Here is a 15,557-nt window from a genome sequence, read left to right on the forward strand (position 1 = left end):
ATCAAAATTTAAAATTTTCTTTTCAATAGAAATTAGAAGATTTTCACTGAAATTCCCACCAAAACTTAAATTGCCACCGAAATTTTGTTTTCGGACGAGGTCGAAACTGAAATTTAAATCCTTGGGTGTAATGTTTCAATGGCAGTGTTGGTGCTAGTAACAGAACGAGGAATTGATGGATTGAGTGCATTCTTCAAGCAACACCTAGGGCTGCAACACGGTCGGGTTGGGCCAGGTTTTTCTAAACCCTAGTCCCTAGTCCAACCCTGGATCCAATTATCTTGGCCATGACCCGCCCTGACCTTGAGTCAGGGCCAAAAGACCTCAACCCAAGGCCCGCCCTGCAGGGCTCAGCGCGGCCCTAGCCCCCCCTAATTGGCCCTAACTGGGTCGGGCTGGCCCTGATTGACTGTAGTGCAAAAATATTGTTGTCCATAATATAAAAGCAAAATTTTATAAGGTGTGTGATTGTACAGTCCAGTGTTTTTCAAAAGTACAACCTACTTCATAGGATGATCGAAATTGTTCATTTGTTGGGCCACAACATAAATAGGTTGTGTCCCAAAATTCATTTCCATAAGATTATCTTAGCCATCCGATCTATAGACTGGAGGCTTAGGATCATCCTATGAAGTGGGCCTTACAGTGCTTTTTTTTTTAAAACACTGGACTATATGGCCACACACCATATTAAAACTCTAAAAAAGCTCTTATAGACCCATTACTACTCGGGTTTTTATAGTGTAAGGTGTCCGGACCTAATGGCACTTATTTTTCCCAAAAAAAAACTAAAAAAGTAGTGGAAGCCACCTTATTCGAAGATACAAGTCATTTGCCACAATATAAATAGGGCATGCCCCTAAAATCATGTAAATAGGATTATCTTAAGATTTGTGGTTTGATAAGTCACATATACTGTAAAGTGTAAATAGGGTCGGGTGAGGGGTAAAGCGTGAAAAGGGTCGGGACGGGTCGGATTGGCCCCAGGTATCAACCCTAAGCCTGACCCGACCCTGAGTCCAGACCTAAAAAATGAACCCAAGCCCGCCCTCAGGGTTGGATTTTTCAACCTGATCCTGTTCGGGCTCAGGGCGGGCCAGGGCTCGGGCTCACAGGGCCAAACTTGCACCCCTAGTGCCAACACCTATCTTGAGGGTCGGAGTGCAGCTCGAGTCGATTTCAGGGAATTCCGGTTGAGTATTTGTCCTAAAATTGGGTCGGGTTAGGGTTGATTCCAATACATTTTTGAGCAAAAGCTCAACCCCGACCTGACCCAAGTTGCACTATTTGAGAGGAATCAAGAGCTAGAATAGGTATCCTATTTGAATTCCAGCATTCAGTTCAAAAAAGTGAACGGAGTCGAGGAGCAGAAATGACACGTAAGAAGTGGAATTTTGATTCTGTCCTGATCGGAATAAAATTTTATTGGATTTTTTAATTAAATTTTCCCTCTGTTTACGTAGCACCCTTGACGGTTGGTTTTTGCAATGGCGCCCTTCATTCTATCATTCCTCTAAAAAAAAAAATCAATAAATATAGCCAACTCCTGTAAACTATTGAGATTTGAGACACGTAGATAAAAATAATCCCTTATTGCGCCTCTTCCCCTGTTTATCTTCAGCAACACCAATTTGACACACAGTAAAGAAGCATCCCTGATCTCTAAAACCAAGTGGGCTCTGCCACCGTAATCGTATGAAAGCCTTGGATCTGTAAGAAGTCATGAGGGATTCACTTCCAAGCTTTTAAAGGTATTGTTTTTGTGTTGCTCACAAAGTGTTTGAAGAAATGTTCCAGTGAGTTGGTTAGTGAACTTTTATTAATTCTTGGTTTGATCTTTAACCATAGTAAAATGAGCATTGGTGAATTGCTTCCTGAGAACATCTTAACCAAATGATCTTTCTTATGTTTTTTTATCTCACGATTGTCTGAGTTATGTTACTCGTCCAAGTTTTGAAATGATTGTTTTGCTTGTTGAATTGTGCTTAGAATGCATGTTTTGCCCTTAATACAACTGATGTAAATAAGCTCTACACGAGTGGTATTTCTACTTGTAGTGGTCCGTCACAATATCCTGATTGAGATGATTCTTTTGAAGTCTGTATGCTTGCTGTAGTAGATGCTTTTCTTTTGTCAATTACTATGTTTAGAAACTCGCAGGGTAAGTCCTTGACACTGTCGAATAAATCCGATTTCATGTCAACCCAATTTTGCCTTTGGCAAGTTTTGGCCAAGTAAGAGTTTTTTAACATCGGTCAATCATACCTGAAGGTTGATTTCTTGTTCCACACAGTTCTGGTGGGGTTTATGATACTCTGAAATGGACACGTATACAAAATCATGGTGTGCATTGACACTTGGATATGGATACAGACATACAGTTATAGGTGTCCTTCCAACAGATTTGAACTCTGGTGCTTTTGTTATTATTTAAAATGAAATTAATAAATTGTTAAGTACAAAATACATTATCTCGTACCAAATCAGTATCTTATCATATAGACCCTGATGCTCCAACCATTGCAGGCATTCATATCAGACCCTATAATTGCAGAGGGAGACTTTCTCAACTTTATTTGATAGGTCTTGGATAAGGGGCCAGGTTTTTCTCATCATAAGATAAAAGAGGTGAAAGGGATCTTTAAGGCATACTTACAGAAAGCAGATATAATTCTTAGTGGGCTATTTTTATTTTTTTAATGGTAAAGAATTTATTAGAAATTGGCAACATAACAAAAATTAAACAGGGGCCGTAGATTGCACCCTTTAGTAACAAATCAGTAACTTCATTAGTACAAAAGGGACTGTGGGAAAAGGAGATACAAAATGATGCCCAGTTAGCCTAAACATTTTTGCATTGGGCACCTTGAATGGTTAACAGATTTGTTTTGTTGGTTGAGGTTTTTTTTCTGTTCTCAAGGGCATCGCCTGAATTTGAACTGGGAGAGATTCAGGGTTTATTATTATTTTACTTTCAGGTACATAGGGTATTGAGTATTTGGTCATTGCCTCTGCATCGTGTAGGGTTTAGTTATCTTGCATTTATTTAATAGATTTGAATATGGTTCTTAGGATGCTTCTTTTGTGCTTTTGATTTTTGAAAGGTTTTATATTGGTTCCCATATGTTTGTAGAAATGTTTCACTGATTTTCTGAGGAAGGCTCTCCCTAGATTTTTGTTTTGATTTTCAACAACATTATGGTGGAGTGTTTCTCATCAAATCTTCACTTTCACTGCTTTTTTTTCTTGGCAGAGGTTGACACACCTCGTCTTAAGTTATAAATGTTACTCTGTGTCTATTTAACTTTTAATTAGAATACTAGGGCTGGTAGCCCTGTATCCTGGTAAAATCTTTGCAGTTCACTGTGTTGGATCAAAGCTTCTATCGGCGGGTGTTAGGTGTTGGACATATGGAGAGGACCAAATGATGTTCTGGAGGTGTTAAAGAGTGATTTTTCTTTTATACCTAATTTAAAGAGGGTCTAACTTCTAAGTTCAATGCTGTAATGTAAAGGGAGTTATTGTGGTTTGACAAATGGGGTGTTGATGCTCCTTTTGCCCTGTTATCCCCATATTTCTCAATTAGCCAAGGACCAATGGCTATTATTGAAGATTGTATTGAAGAAGAAATCAATGAGTGTTATGATTGCTGAAGTGTAGTCTCATTGTGCCCGAGCCTATGTACGGGAACTTCTTTCTTCTTCTTTTTGCGTGGGGAGGGGCAGGGGTTGGGCGGGGGGGGGGGGGGGTTCAAATTTAATAGATGCGTCTTAAAAAAGTGTCAAGGATTGTTATGAGAATGTGTATATTCAGTGGATGGAGTTTTGGAAGAGTTGTGTTTCCTCTTTTGAGGGCTATAAAAGAATTTGGTTTAGAGGTCCTCAAGGCCAGTTCAATGTCATGTCACCTTTTCCTTTATCATCGGTATTCTTCAAACTGTCTTCCCATATATCCATTGTGTGGGGTGCGCTAGTCCTCCTAAGAACTGAGCGTTTTTCTGGATGGTGATAGCAGGAAGTTTGAATACTTGTGATAGGCTGAAGGTTAAAATGTTTAAACTCACTGATAGGTGTATTATGTCTAAGGAAGATGATGAAGTAACGGATCACCTATTTATTCATTCTAGTTTGATTAATGCGGACTACCTAAGTGTTTTTTGGAGTTTCATTAGCTTTTTTGACTTCAGTGGCCGATCTATTTCCTAGATAATGGAAGATGTCACTTATGTGAGAGGTCCTAAGGAGAATTTTCCCTTTTGCAGTGATTTGGGGGTTGTGGAATGAAAGGCATAAAAGAATATCCTTTTTTTTTTTTGAAAATGGTAGCCAACTTTATTAAAGAAGGACCGAGATGGTCAGTACAAGAACTTAGAGAGAATATAAACCAGTACACGAGAATAAAAGAGGAAATAATCAAGGTGGAAGAGAGTCAAAGAGGGCTAAAGATTCTTTAGATACTCCCTCTCTAGCTAGACCATCCACCTCCTGATTAGCAGATCGACGAACATGATGAGACACCACCTCAATGGATCCCATCCAATCAAACATATCATCAAACCATCTATCAAACCTCCAGGGGGGTTTTTATGGACCTTGTAGCCAACGTATGACGTTAGATGAATCTCCTTCTACCACAAGACCTTGGTGTACTGCTCGCACCTCCGCTTCTGTAGCATCCGCCACCCCAATAGGACCCACAAAGGCCCAAAGTACCTCCCCACGTTCATTCCTTAATACACCCCCACTTCTGCAGGGCCTGGGTTTGCTAGACTAGAACCATCAAAATTTTAGGGAGCCAGGTTGGGTTTTTTCTTTTCTTTTTTGGAGGGGGGGTGTTTGGGGGGTTTGGAGGGGGCGTGGGTGTTCCCACTTCTGCACAACAGTCTGTTTAGTTTCAGAAGAAGCAGTGATATCCCCTCCATCTTTTCCATAAGTCATACGCCGACACAAAACTGGAAAGAGGAGTGCATTTTGCCCATGATATCATTAAGGCAATCACTTTGATAAGTAAGTATGAGGAGCTCTTGGATTTTCCTTTAAAGATTCTAGCATTTCGCTCCTTCTAGATTACCCATAAAATAGCTAGGAAGGAAACATTCTACAAGACCTTGCCTCTTTCTTTCCATGGGTTCCTCGACCATCCTGATAGAGAGTCTATAAGTGATGCTGGAAATACCCATGACAAGCATAAAAGAAAATCCTTGGAGCATGAGATGTTACCTTGGCAAGTGATTAGTGAGATAAATGTGAATATCACAGAATAAATACTTAGAACAAAGGAATTTTGGAGTATCCTTGGAGCATGAGATGTTACCTTGGCAATTGATTAGTCAGATAAAGGTGAATATCACAGAATAAATACTTAGAACAAAGGACCTTGGAGCATGAGATGTTACCTTGGCAATTGATTAGTGAGATAAAGGTGAATATAACAGAATAAATACTTAGAACAAAGGAATTTTGGAGCCTACCTGAGAGTGACAAGCTTGGAAATCTCTCTTTTAGTCGTCCTATTGATGGAGATCGGCGCCCTTTGCGCGTCTATTCGAGACGGGCCCGCCCTCTGAGAGGCCCTAAGAGTTGTTTTTATCTTTATTTGGGCCCCAAAGGGACCTTTTTGTTATTATTAGTTTTAGTTAGGGATATTTTAGTCATGTCATGTTAGAGTCCTATTTTAGTTGGTTTCTATCTCTTAGAGTTTAGTTTTTGTAGGTTTCTATTTGTTTTGGGTTGTAAATTGGCTATTTAAAGCCTTAAGCAAACGTTATTTGAACACTTTTTTGCATGATATTGATTTGAAACTCTCGTTTACTCTCCCCTACTGAATTTCTTCTTCTCTTCTTCCCTAATTCTTCTTCTCTCTTCTTCCCCTCAATTTCTTCTCAATATCCCTGCATCAACTTGGTATCAAAGCTTGTGGATCCAAGATTATCCGGAAAGATCTCCTGAAACCCTCCTTTTGCAAAACCACACAAACCAATCCCGAGACTTTTTCATCTCCTTAATCCAACCCCATCCTGCTGCCTTGCCAAGAAACCAAAACCCCACCACAAACAGTAGCCGTGCAAACCAGTCCCCAAAAACCTGTAGATACACACCTAAAATCAGCCCTAAATCAAACCCAAAACCCTAGAACCCCTTCCCAACACCAACCCTAAATCCACCCCACAGAATTGCTCCACCCATCTCCTCCACCATCAATCCCTGACCTCTCTCCCATCAGAAACCCTAACTCAGCCATCACCATATCTGCGAATTGCAGAGAAAAAAAAAAAAAAAAAACTCCCGCTGCCGCCGTCGACCCACTTCGCCGGAGCCGCACCTTCGCCGGAGTTTCAACCCCACCGCTACCCGCATCATCTGCCGCCATCTCTCTCTTGCTCACTGAACAAAGAAAGAAACCCTCCTGGGTTTCTAACTTGATCGAGTGAAAGTGAAGAAGAAAAAATAAAGAAAGTAAGAAAGAAATACACCCCCTCTTTACTTGGCTCACCCTCTTTTCTATTATACTCTTAATACTTAAGAGTATATTTACCCACCTATCCTAGATGAAATACTACCTAGTTGACTCCACCAGCCCAAAGCTTCCCTCAACCTTAACTTTGATGAAAGCTCCCACCATAATCTGGTCCAGTCGCAATTGAGGAATTTTTTTGTCTAGAGAAATCATTAAGGTATTCTTTGTTCCAATCGGTCCTAATAACTAAAACAGATTGGAAATAAGTGCTATTGACCCGTCTTGTTTCAATCGGTATTAATAACTAGAATGAAGTAGAAATAAGTCGCATCTCAACCTATATCACTCCCTTGCTCATAGCACCCAAATCAACAATAAACTCCTCCACTCTTGACCCATCTTGTACTTCTAGCATAAAGTGCATATACTTCATTATTCAATAAATGCATCACGAGATTTAAAGTTTATTCTACCATCTACTTGTGTCTAGATGCAGTGGGTGTGACTTTTCTTAACCCTTAGTCTTGTAAAATCCATACTGGGAGTGATGCTCGACTTTTGTTATTATGTAGCAAGAAACCTTGATACCCATCAAATAAGGAAATGTATCGACTAATTGGAAGAACATGTAGAGATAAATAACCTAGATACTGATAGAGAGAGATCCTTATCTTTTGTCTTTGGCTTTTTTGGTATATGATGATTTTTTTAAATGAAGATTGCAATGATAAAAATTCAAATGATATTTTAATTTTCAAAATATGAGTAGAGAAAACATCTTCATTTGAATTTTGTTTTTCCTTTCCCTTGCCAGAGCTGAACAAGCAAAAGCTGTGAAGTCCTCTTCAATCTTGTCTCAGGATTTTCTTGAAACTATTAAAACACTGAAGTTGCCAAGGTGATAGTGTTATTTTTTCCTATTTTTCTCATTGCTTTCTAATTTGTCATCAATTATTCTTACAACTATTCAATGCAATGCGTTACTAAGAAATCATTTAGTTTGCAGGTTTTTAATGGCCAGATTTCCAAATGCTCAAAAATTTCTAAAGTAAGTATGAAGGACATGAACACATTCATTTTTAATGCTTTTCTCATGATGTCTATGTTTTCATCTTTTTCTTGCATGCTTGTATAAAAGAGAAAGGGAAGTGGTATCATGAAGATTATTTGTGATTTAGGACGAAAACAGTGTGTTGATTATAGATCCATTAACCATTATAACTGTTAATTATTGGAGGTATGCTAGACTCAAGGGCGCCCTTGAAAAAATGGGCTGAAAGGGTGCCCCCATTGGCTGCACGTCACCATGGTGCATTTATAATGGCTGCAAGTCAAACAGTAATAAATGCATTACTGTGACACGCAGCCAATGGGGGCGCCCTTTCAGCCCATTTTTGCAAGGTGCCCCTGGTTTAGCATTCCTCTAATTATCATTATACCTCTTTTGCATATATTATGGTTCATGGCATTGTTGTACTATACACTGTGCAAAAAATGGGACTAGTAGCATAGAGAGATTATTAATTCTAATTGGATTATGTCTTACCATAGCAGGTGGAGACCCAAACTCAATGGTTTGGTACTCAAACCCTTGAGAGGGAGAAACCTTCCTGGTTGGAATGAGAATTCATTGAGGGAGAAATTAGAAAGGCGGTGTTTAGAACGGGCAAAGGTAAAGCCGTATATTTTGGTGGATTTCTTTGACCATCTTTCAAGAGATTCAGACCTAATTAAAAAAATGGAAGGGGAGGCATGATGAATGAATTCCATGAGAGGGGTGGCATCAACAAAGAGCTACTTTGGCATTTATTGCTCGTCTAAAAAAAGGTAGTGGTGGTGGACATTAAAGATTCTCACCCGTGGCTCTAATTAACAGCATGCACAGAATCTTGGCTGCAACCTCTTTGTGAGATTAGAAGGGGTATTATGTATTATCGTGAATCTTTTCTCCCTTTCCAGGAGTAATTATTGAAGAGAGGCAAATTCTTGATAGGGTTCTAATGACTAACGAGTGCATCAAATCAAGAACTAAAGGAGGGACGATCGGGTATACTTTTTAGGATGATTTGGAGCAAATATATAACCCTTGCGATTGGGATTTTCTAGGATTTGTTATGGTGACATTAAAATTTGGTTTAAAATAGAGATGGATAAGAGTGTGCATTTCGTTTGCCTCATTCTCAATTTTTTAACAATGGCAGTTTGGATTGTTTCATCATCAAGGGAGAATAGACTAATGGAGATGGATAAGAGTGTGCATCTCGTTTGCCTCATTCTCAATTTTTTAACAATGGTAGTTTGGATTCTTTCTTCAATAAGGGGGGATAGACTAACAGGGATGGATAAGAGTGTGCATCTTGTTTGCCTCATTCTCAATCCTTTAACAATGGTTGTTTATATTGTTTCTTCATTAAGGGGGAATAGACTAGGTGACCCGCTATCTCCTTGTCACTTTACTAAGGGAAGCATTATGTTACTAAGCTAGCAGAAGGCCGTGGCTTATCGAAGGCTTTAAAGCTAGAACTAACACCCCTCTAAATCCGTCGATAAATTTTGGATGACATTAATGTTTGTGGATAGGAATGACAACCAAGTCAATAATCTTATAACTATTTTAAGATGGTTAGAGGTAGCATTGAGGTTGCAGATGAAGCTATGAAAAAAATTGAAAACGGGTATCAGATTGCTAGTGTAATATGGATCACCTTCCGTGCACTTACTGATGTGGTGGCTTAGTAGGTGCCATATTATCCCCATGTGGACATCTAGTTGGTAATCATTGTGATTTGAATGAGTCTTTGGTCTCTCACACACACACACACACACGGCTACTGATATTGGCACTACCATGTTTTGATAATTTCACTAACTCAGCTTGAAAAGACAAGCTGAGTTTGTGCAATTATCAACACATGGTAGTGCCAATATCATTACCCTATATATAAATGTATGTACATATGTAATCGACAGATGGGTGTGCTTAAGTTCAAATTGATGCATGCTTTCCTTCTTGGTAATGACTCATTCTTTCGTAGTTGTCATTTTTTACAAATCCATGAAATAAATGCGGGTAAAGAAAGAAACTAAAATCTAATGACAAATACTTCAATTGTTTGTTTCAATATTCAGGAAAATAGGCTTGGGGAAAGAAGATCACTACTTCTGGAAGCAAATAGGAAAAGCTTTGCTATGCACATATACAGTATTTGGTGTTGCTTGGTTGTATAATGAAACCTCTCCGTTTGGTTGGTGGACTCTTAAGCCTCGACCTAAGGTGAGGATTGCACTAAATTTATATTTGGATGCTTTATTTCTCAATTTTGTTTAGTATCAATCCTTGCAGTAATTAACACTCTCCCTCGTACTAGTGTTACAACTTCAAAAAACAATATTTTAACTTGAGGTTTAAATCTTGTCACATGAAGCAAGTTGAGAAAGGTGATAGGCACTTGTGTGTGTGTGTGCTCCTATGAAATATCTGATTTGGAGCCACCTGGAGAAATAATAACGATTCGCGGAGACAGGAAAATAATACAAACTTCACAACCCAAAAAATGGGGCGGAACGTGTAAAATGCATAAACCATTTCTTCTACCTGTCATGGGAAAGTTGAAAAAAAAGTACATCTTTTCACATCAATCTAGTTCAAAAAGGCTACTGTATAGTTTTAGAAAATCGTATGAAGGCTACTGTATGTTTGTTGAATCCAACCTTTTCCTATCCCTTCTTTGTGCATTAGAAGATGTGCACATCTCAACTGTAGAGTTCGGTAGGCGTATTTGGATTCCATGGGCTAATGGCTTGTTATCAGTTACATCGTTTTTAGACACTTAATAGTTAGATGAGGGACAGGCGTTGTGGCACCAGTTCCTTCCCGAGTAGAAGCATGTTGTCAGATAGTCTTCTTCCTGGGTAAATGCTCTCTTTATATTAATGAAAATGAATCCCTTATCTTTTCATCCACTTCTTGGTAACCTATTGAGTGTGGGTTGGGATCCTTTCATGCTTTGGAGTTCCTTGGGTTTTTCAATCTTCGATACTTGTAATATGGCGAAAGCTTGAAACTGGAAAATCAATTCTCATGGCACGTAAAGCTCAAGGATTTCCCAAGCAAAAAAATGCACTTTTTGGTAACTTTTTGGTTTCTCTCATCCTTCTCTCTCTCTCTCTCTCTCTCTCTCTATATATATATATATATATATATATATATATATATATATATATATATATGTTGGTAATGACACCATCTACCACTGCTCTACGAGGTTGGCAACCAAACACTACTTATCACTATTCTACAAGGTAATTCCTAGGTAAATCAAATGTTTGTCTCCTCGCTATTGACTACTTGTACCACTAATCTACAAGGTAACTACCTGTATCCAAACAGAGCTAAGGGGTTCTCCTTTGGACGGTGGCACCATATGCCATCATTTTGCATATTTGGGAGGAGAGAAATGACTGGATTTTCAAAGACAATAAGAGATCAATTAGAAGAATCATTCCGGACACTAAAATCTCTTTAGTTTAGTGGGCTGCTCCTAGGAACCATTTTGGGGACTCCAAATCAACGATATCCTAAGGAAATGGAATGAATAAGTATTTGACCGAGTGTCATGGTTGCGAGCTATGGTGAGGTGGACTCTGCCTCCTACAATTCTTTAAAACTGAACTTCGTGGAAGCTCAATAGGAAACCCACTCCCGCTAGCCTATTTGGGGTTTCAGAAACTTAGAGGTAGTGATTATCGAGAGGAAATCTTTCTTCTTCTTTTTTTTTCTTTTGTTTTTTGTGTCTCAGTTTCCTTAGGCAGTGAGCTGTGCTGGGTTTTCAATCTTTTTAGTCTGAGAAGACTTTCTTAAGGCTGTATGCCTTGAGAGGCAGTGGGAGCTCTTCCCTTGTTGCCTAAATGGTTCAAACTTCTTAATACATCTATTTGTTGCCACTAAAAATATGGTTTTAGGAACTTTGACAGTGAATAAAAAATGTAATGCGAAGTAAACTTCTCATCATAGCTAAGCCACACAAGTAGTTATCTATATGACTTGATCTTTACTTGGACATCCATTTTCGTTCGGTTGCCTTATTAACAAATGTGGTTCCGACAAAATATGATGATCTTCCACTCCTTTGATTATTGTGCTGCCACGTGGATCTAGAGCTTATTTACTTATCAGTGTAGGTTGTTGCCAAAGAGTCATTGCAAACTGTGATAGCTCTTTGCTAAATAGGGGAAACAACATTGTTAAGAGTTGTCAAAAAACATAAGTGGGTTGGAGATGGGTAACCTTTGGAGGCGGTGAAAATCCATGTTTAATCAATTTGTCATATTGAAAGTTGTCGGCAGTGTCAATCCTCTAACAACACCAGCAGAAAATGGTTTAATCGGATATCACATAACTTGTGGTATATGCAGGGGCGATGGCACTTGAAAGGGAAGGGGGACAATTGCCCCCCTTAATTTTTTGGGAAAAAAAAAAAACCTTTATTTTTTAATATTTTTTTATACTTGCCCCTTTTAAAAAAAATATGCCCCCCTTTCCAATCATCCCTAAGATAGAAAAAAAAATTACTATAATTTTTGCCCCCCTTGTGCAAAATTTCTGGCATCGCCCCTGGGTATATGTGAGGTTCTGGTGTGTGATAGTCATTCTTTTCCTTAATAGAAATAGGCAATATAAATGTCAACACATAAGGCATGGCTTTGGAGCTTAGTTAACATAAGCAAGCAGGAAAAGGGAGTGACATAAAAATTATAAAATAATACTAAAAGTAGATAATAAGCTATTTCATGACCTTTAGCATTTCAAAATTGCAAGTTTCTGAGTGGGTTTATCATGGACAAGGAAGAGCACCTATGTATGTAAAGCAGGGCTTGGGATCTTAATCCTTTAAGACATTGGAGAACATCAAAGGTATCAGTTCTTTTTTCTTATTTTGACTATTAGCTTATATGACTACCTACTCCAATGCATTGTGATGATTATATGCTGTACATTGTGATAGAATGCTAAAATCTAATCTGCATGTACACATGGTTTAATTGAGTGATATGTGACAGTTATTCATGTGCATCCATCCGATGGACCAGGAGTTCCGTCCTGCTTTACAAAATATCAGAGATAGCTGGAACGGGCATTCCCAAGACCAGTGATAAGAATACAGAAAAACAAGGCAAAATATAAACATTTCTCTTCTTCCCTGCTTCATACCTTTTGCTACTCTTCTTTTCAGACTCCAAAAAGATCTTTCTACATCATCAAACTTTTTACATTCCTCTATACATCTGGACCACAAGATACTAATAATTCAAAAACTATAATCTTCCTAGAAGATCATTCCTGCAAGTACATTGTTAAAACAACACAACATCTTTACAATCTTCAAACGGAGATCTTGAGAGTAACCCTTCAAAAATTAAAGCTAGCTTTTTATGCGACCTTCCACGAAGATCTTGACATCCTTTAGAATTGAAACGAGACTCAGAAATCCACCAATAAGCTAAGAATCCCCTTCAGAGGATCTTTAATGTCGCATGTTTAACATAACTTCATTGGTTTCCAAAAACTCCCAGAACTAGATATTTTCCAAAAAGAAACTAACCGTGTCTATGCTAATCAGAAAGACATCACCAAACCTAAGAGCACTTCCTTAACTCACACAGAAGATAATCAATCCCGGCTTGCAGCTCCTTTTCTTTAGGGAAGAACACGATAGCAAACTCCAGTACCGGTACTTCTTCCATCGGGTCCGAATTGATGGCAATCAGTTTCTTGGCATCCATCCGATGTATAATTCTTTGGTAATGAAAACTCTTAGAACATTAAATGAGGAATGCTAAATGGGGGCGACCGTGTAGCTGGTTTTTGCAAGGGTGCCCCATGTTAAATTTACAAGGAACGATGGGATAATTTCTGACCCCAAAATTTTGGTGGAAGCAATCTTAAATATCATCTGGGCTTGATGGGGATCCCCACCTGCTAAGTTGGTGCTCCCCACACATTGCAGGTGATGGTCCCCACATCGAAAACCATTCAACCAAAAGATCATACAGTTCTTAGTATCACTTTGGTGCAAGTGATTAGACTGGACTGTTACTCATTATTTATGGTTTTATTTGTTGTGTTATTTATTGTTACGGTAAAGATTGGAGCCGCCTGCTTTTAATTTTAATTTTACATCCACTTGCTTGTCGGGGCAATACCTTTATTTTGTTAGCCTGTTGAGTTACTAGTTTAAAAAATAATGGTTCTATTTATATTGTCCTCCTGAGGAAGAAATGATGGAAGATAATTTCCCCTTTGGTTTCAGGAAGAAAAGGAGATGGCACACCTCTATGAGCGCCGGAGATTTCCATATCCTGGGGACAAAGAGGCTGTAGAAGAATTCATTGCTAGTGGGGGCACACTTGGTACCACCATTGGACCGAAAGGATTTGTAGACTCTGGAAAAGATTCTGATAACTTCCAGAAGAAATTACAGACGAAGAAATTTGATCAAGAAGCTCTGAAGCTATGGGCAGGGATGAGGAAGGAGGTCATAGAGGATCTCCAGAAGAAGGGTTATGATGTCGAGTGATTGTCAAAACTGTCAAATGATGACTATAATCTGAGATTTACCTGGGGTTAGATTATTGGGTTCGAGCGCCCGGAGTTAAGGTGATCCATGTTCAACTTTGAGCTTGGGAGATTCAAATCCAGCTTAAAGATATTAAGACTCTGTTTGGTTGCATGTAGCTGCCATGTAGAGTAGTGGTAAATTAGAACTGAAGTAGTAAATGGGTGTAATGGCAATGAAGTAGTTTCCACGTACCGTAGTGGTAAATAGTGTTTGGTTGTCAACTCAATCTTTGGGGGAGTGATAGGGTGTGGAAATATCATTTCTCGCACCCCTTATTATTATGTTTTACTTTTGGGCCCACTATGCAACATGTCGCTATTGTTGTGTTATTGATCTTGTGGGCCCATTGTGAGACCATGATCTGGTTTTGGTCCGACGCAGAAAGTCACTTTCACTGTCAATGGTAAAAGCCAATTTTTGGGTCTTATGAGGGGGCATAAGGTTCATGTTTGTGAAATCAAGTCCGTTGATCTTGTTGAACATCGTGATTCGACCCATGTGGTTTTGGTCCCATTCAAAATGGACATCTTATGCATAAGATTAAGGACTGCAAAAATCAACGGTTTAGCTTCTCTTGATGGAACCCTAAATGAGGCTTGATGCTTCAAGGGCTAGGATCATTCGATCAAGGTGCTCCAATGCCTTTGGCCACACTAGACTTGTGATTGTCATTAGGATCAAGTGATCTGATCGAGTAAATTAGGCAAAAGTGGGGCCCAATCGTTGTCTCTTACGAAGAAAGTTTTCTATGGTTGCCATTTGCATGCTTGTGCGATGATGGGTGGTTATGATCATTTGGCGTGCTATGATCTCTTGGTGGCCCACTAGATCAATGGCTACAATCACCAGCAGGGAGCTGATAGTCATTCTTTTTGGCATTTTTTCTAGAAAAAACATACATACGCACGTGAACGTGAATACAGGAATGGCATCCCCCTCTACTTGTTTTAATAATGGCAATACTCTACTATTTGCACTTGCCTAACTACCAGCTAATAACAGTGATAATCCCCAAGGCATAGGATGTACCCTAGTTCAATTCTGGGAAATTTGATAGTCATATTCTCAAACTGAACAAAACAATGTTTGCCAAGTGTAGCTCTATTGGTTAGATTAGAAAATACTTGGATAAGGTGGATAAATTGTTCTCATGAGAAACCATCCATCCAGAACAATTTGATCTTGAATAAACCCATGAGATTGGATACCTTTCATGTATAATATACCCTATTCCTGGGGACTGTTTCTCAAATGAAAAGAATATAGCAAGCATATCCATGGATTAAATAAATCCTTGTCTGTTATTCCCATTGAGACTGTTCTCCACCTATTCTCCACATGGATAGAATTCTTTGGATTGGCTACTCTGCTTGGATAATTTTATCTCAAATAACTTCACTGAGATTGATACCCTACACAGTAAATCCTACCCATTGGGGCTGTTCTCAATGTGAACAAAAGATAGCAAGCATGTCTACTCTG

At 38.9% G+C, this 15,557-nt stretch overlaps 1 protein-coding gene across 1 annotated transcript; it reads left to right on the forward strand.

Moving 5' to 3' along the window:
• Positions 1–2,957: 2,957 nt before the first annotated feature.
• Positions 2,958–15,053, forward strand: LOC143854924 (homeobox prospero protein). The gene is made up of 5 exons (XM_077365064.1): positions 2,958–2,978; positions 7,271–7,354; positions 7,463–7,504; positions 9,586–9,730; positions 13,767–15,053. The coding sequence occupies exons 3-5, from the start codon at positions 7,470–7,472 to the stop codon at positions 14,031–14,033; spliced, it is 447 nt and encodes a 148-aa protein (XP_077221179.1). The 5' UTR covers positions 2,958–2,978; positions 7,271–7,354; positions 7,463–7,469; the 3' UTR covers positions 14,034–15,053.
• Positions 15,054–15,557: the final 504 nt, after the last annotated feature.

Source organism: Tasmannia lanceolata, unplaced genomic scaffold, assembly GCF_043159265.1.
Source record: "Tasmannia lanceolata isolate RefF3 unplaced genomic scaffold, GAP_Taslan_0.1 ptg000020l, whole genome shotgun sequence".
NCBI classification, from domain to species: domain Eukaryota; kingdom Viridiplantae; phylum Streptophyta; class Magnoliopsida; order Canellales; family Winteraceae; genus Tasmannia; species Tasmannia lanceolata.

Excerpts from the sequence above, each read along its gene's own strand:
- LOC143854924 (XM_077365064.1), top strand. The coding sequence starts at position 7,470 with ATGGCCAGATTTCCAAATGCTCAAAAATTTCTAAA. Across the intron at positions 7,505-9,585 it reads AATGCTCAAAAATTTCTAAA|GAAAATAGGCTTGGGGAAAG; the intron begins GTAAGTATGAAG and ends TTCAATATTCAG. Across the intron at positions 9,731-13,766 it reads CTCTTAAGCCTCGACCTAAG|GAAGAAAAGGAGATGGCACA; the intron begins GTGAGGATTGCA and ends CTTTGGTTTCAG.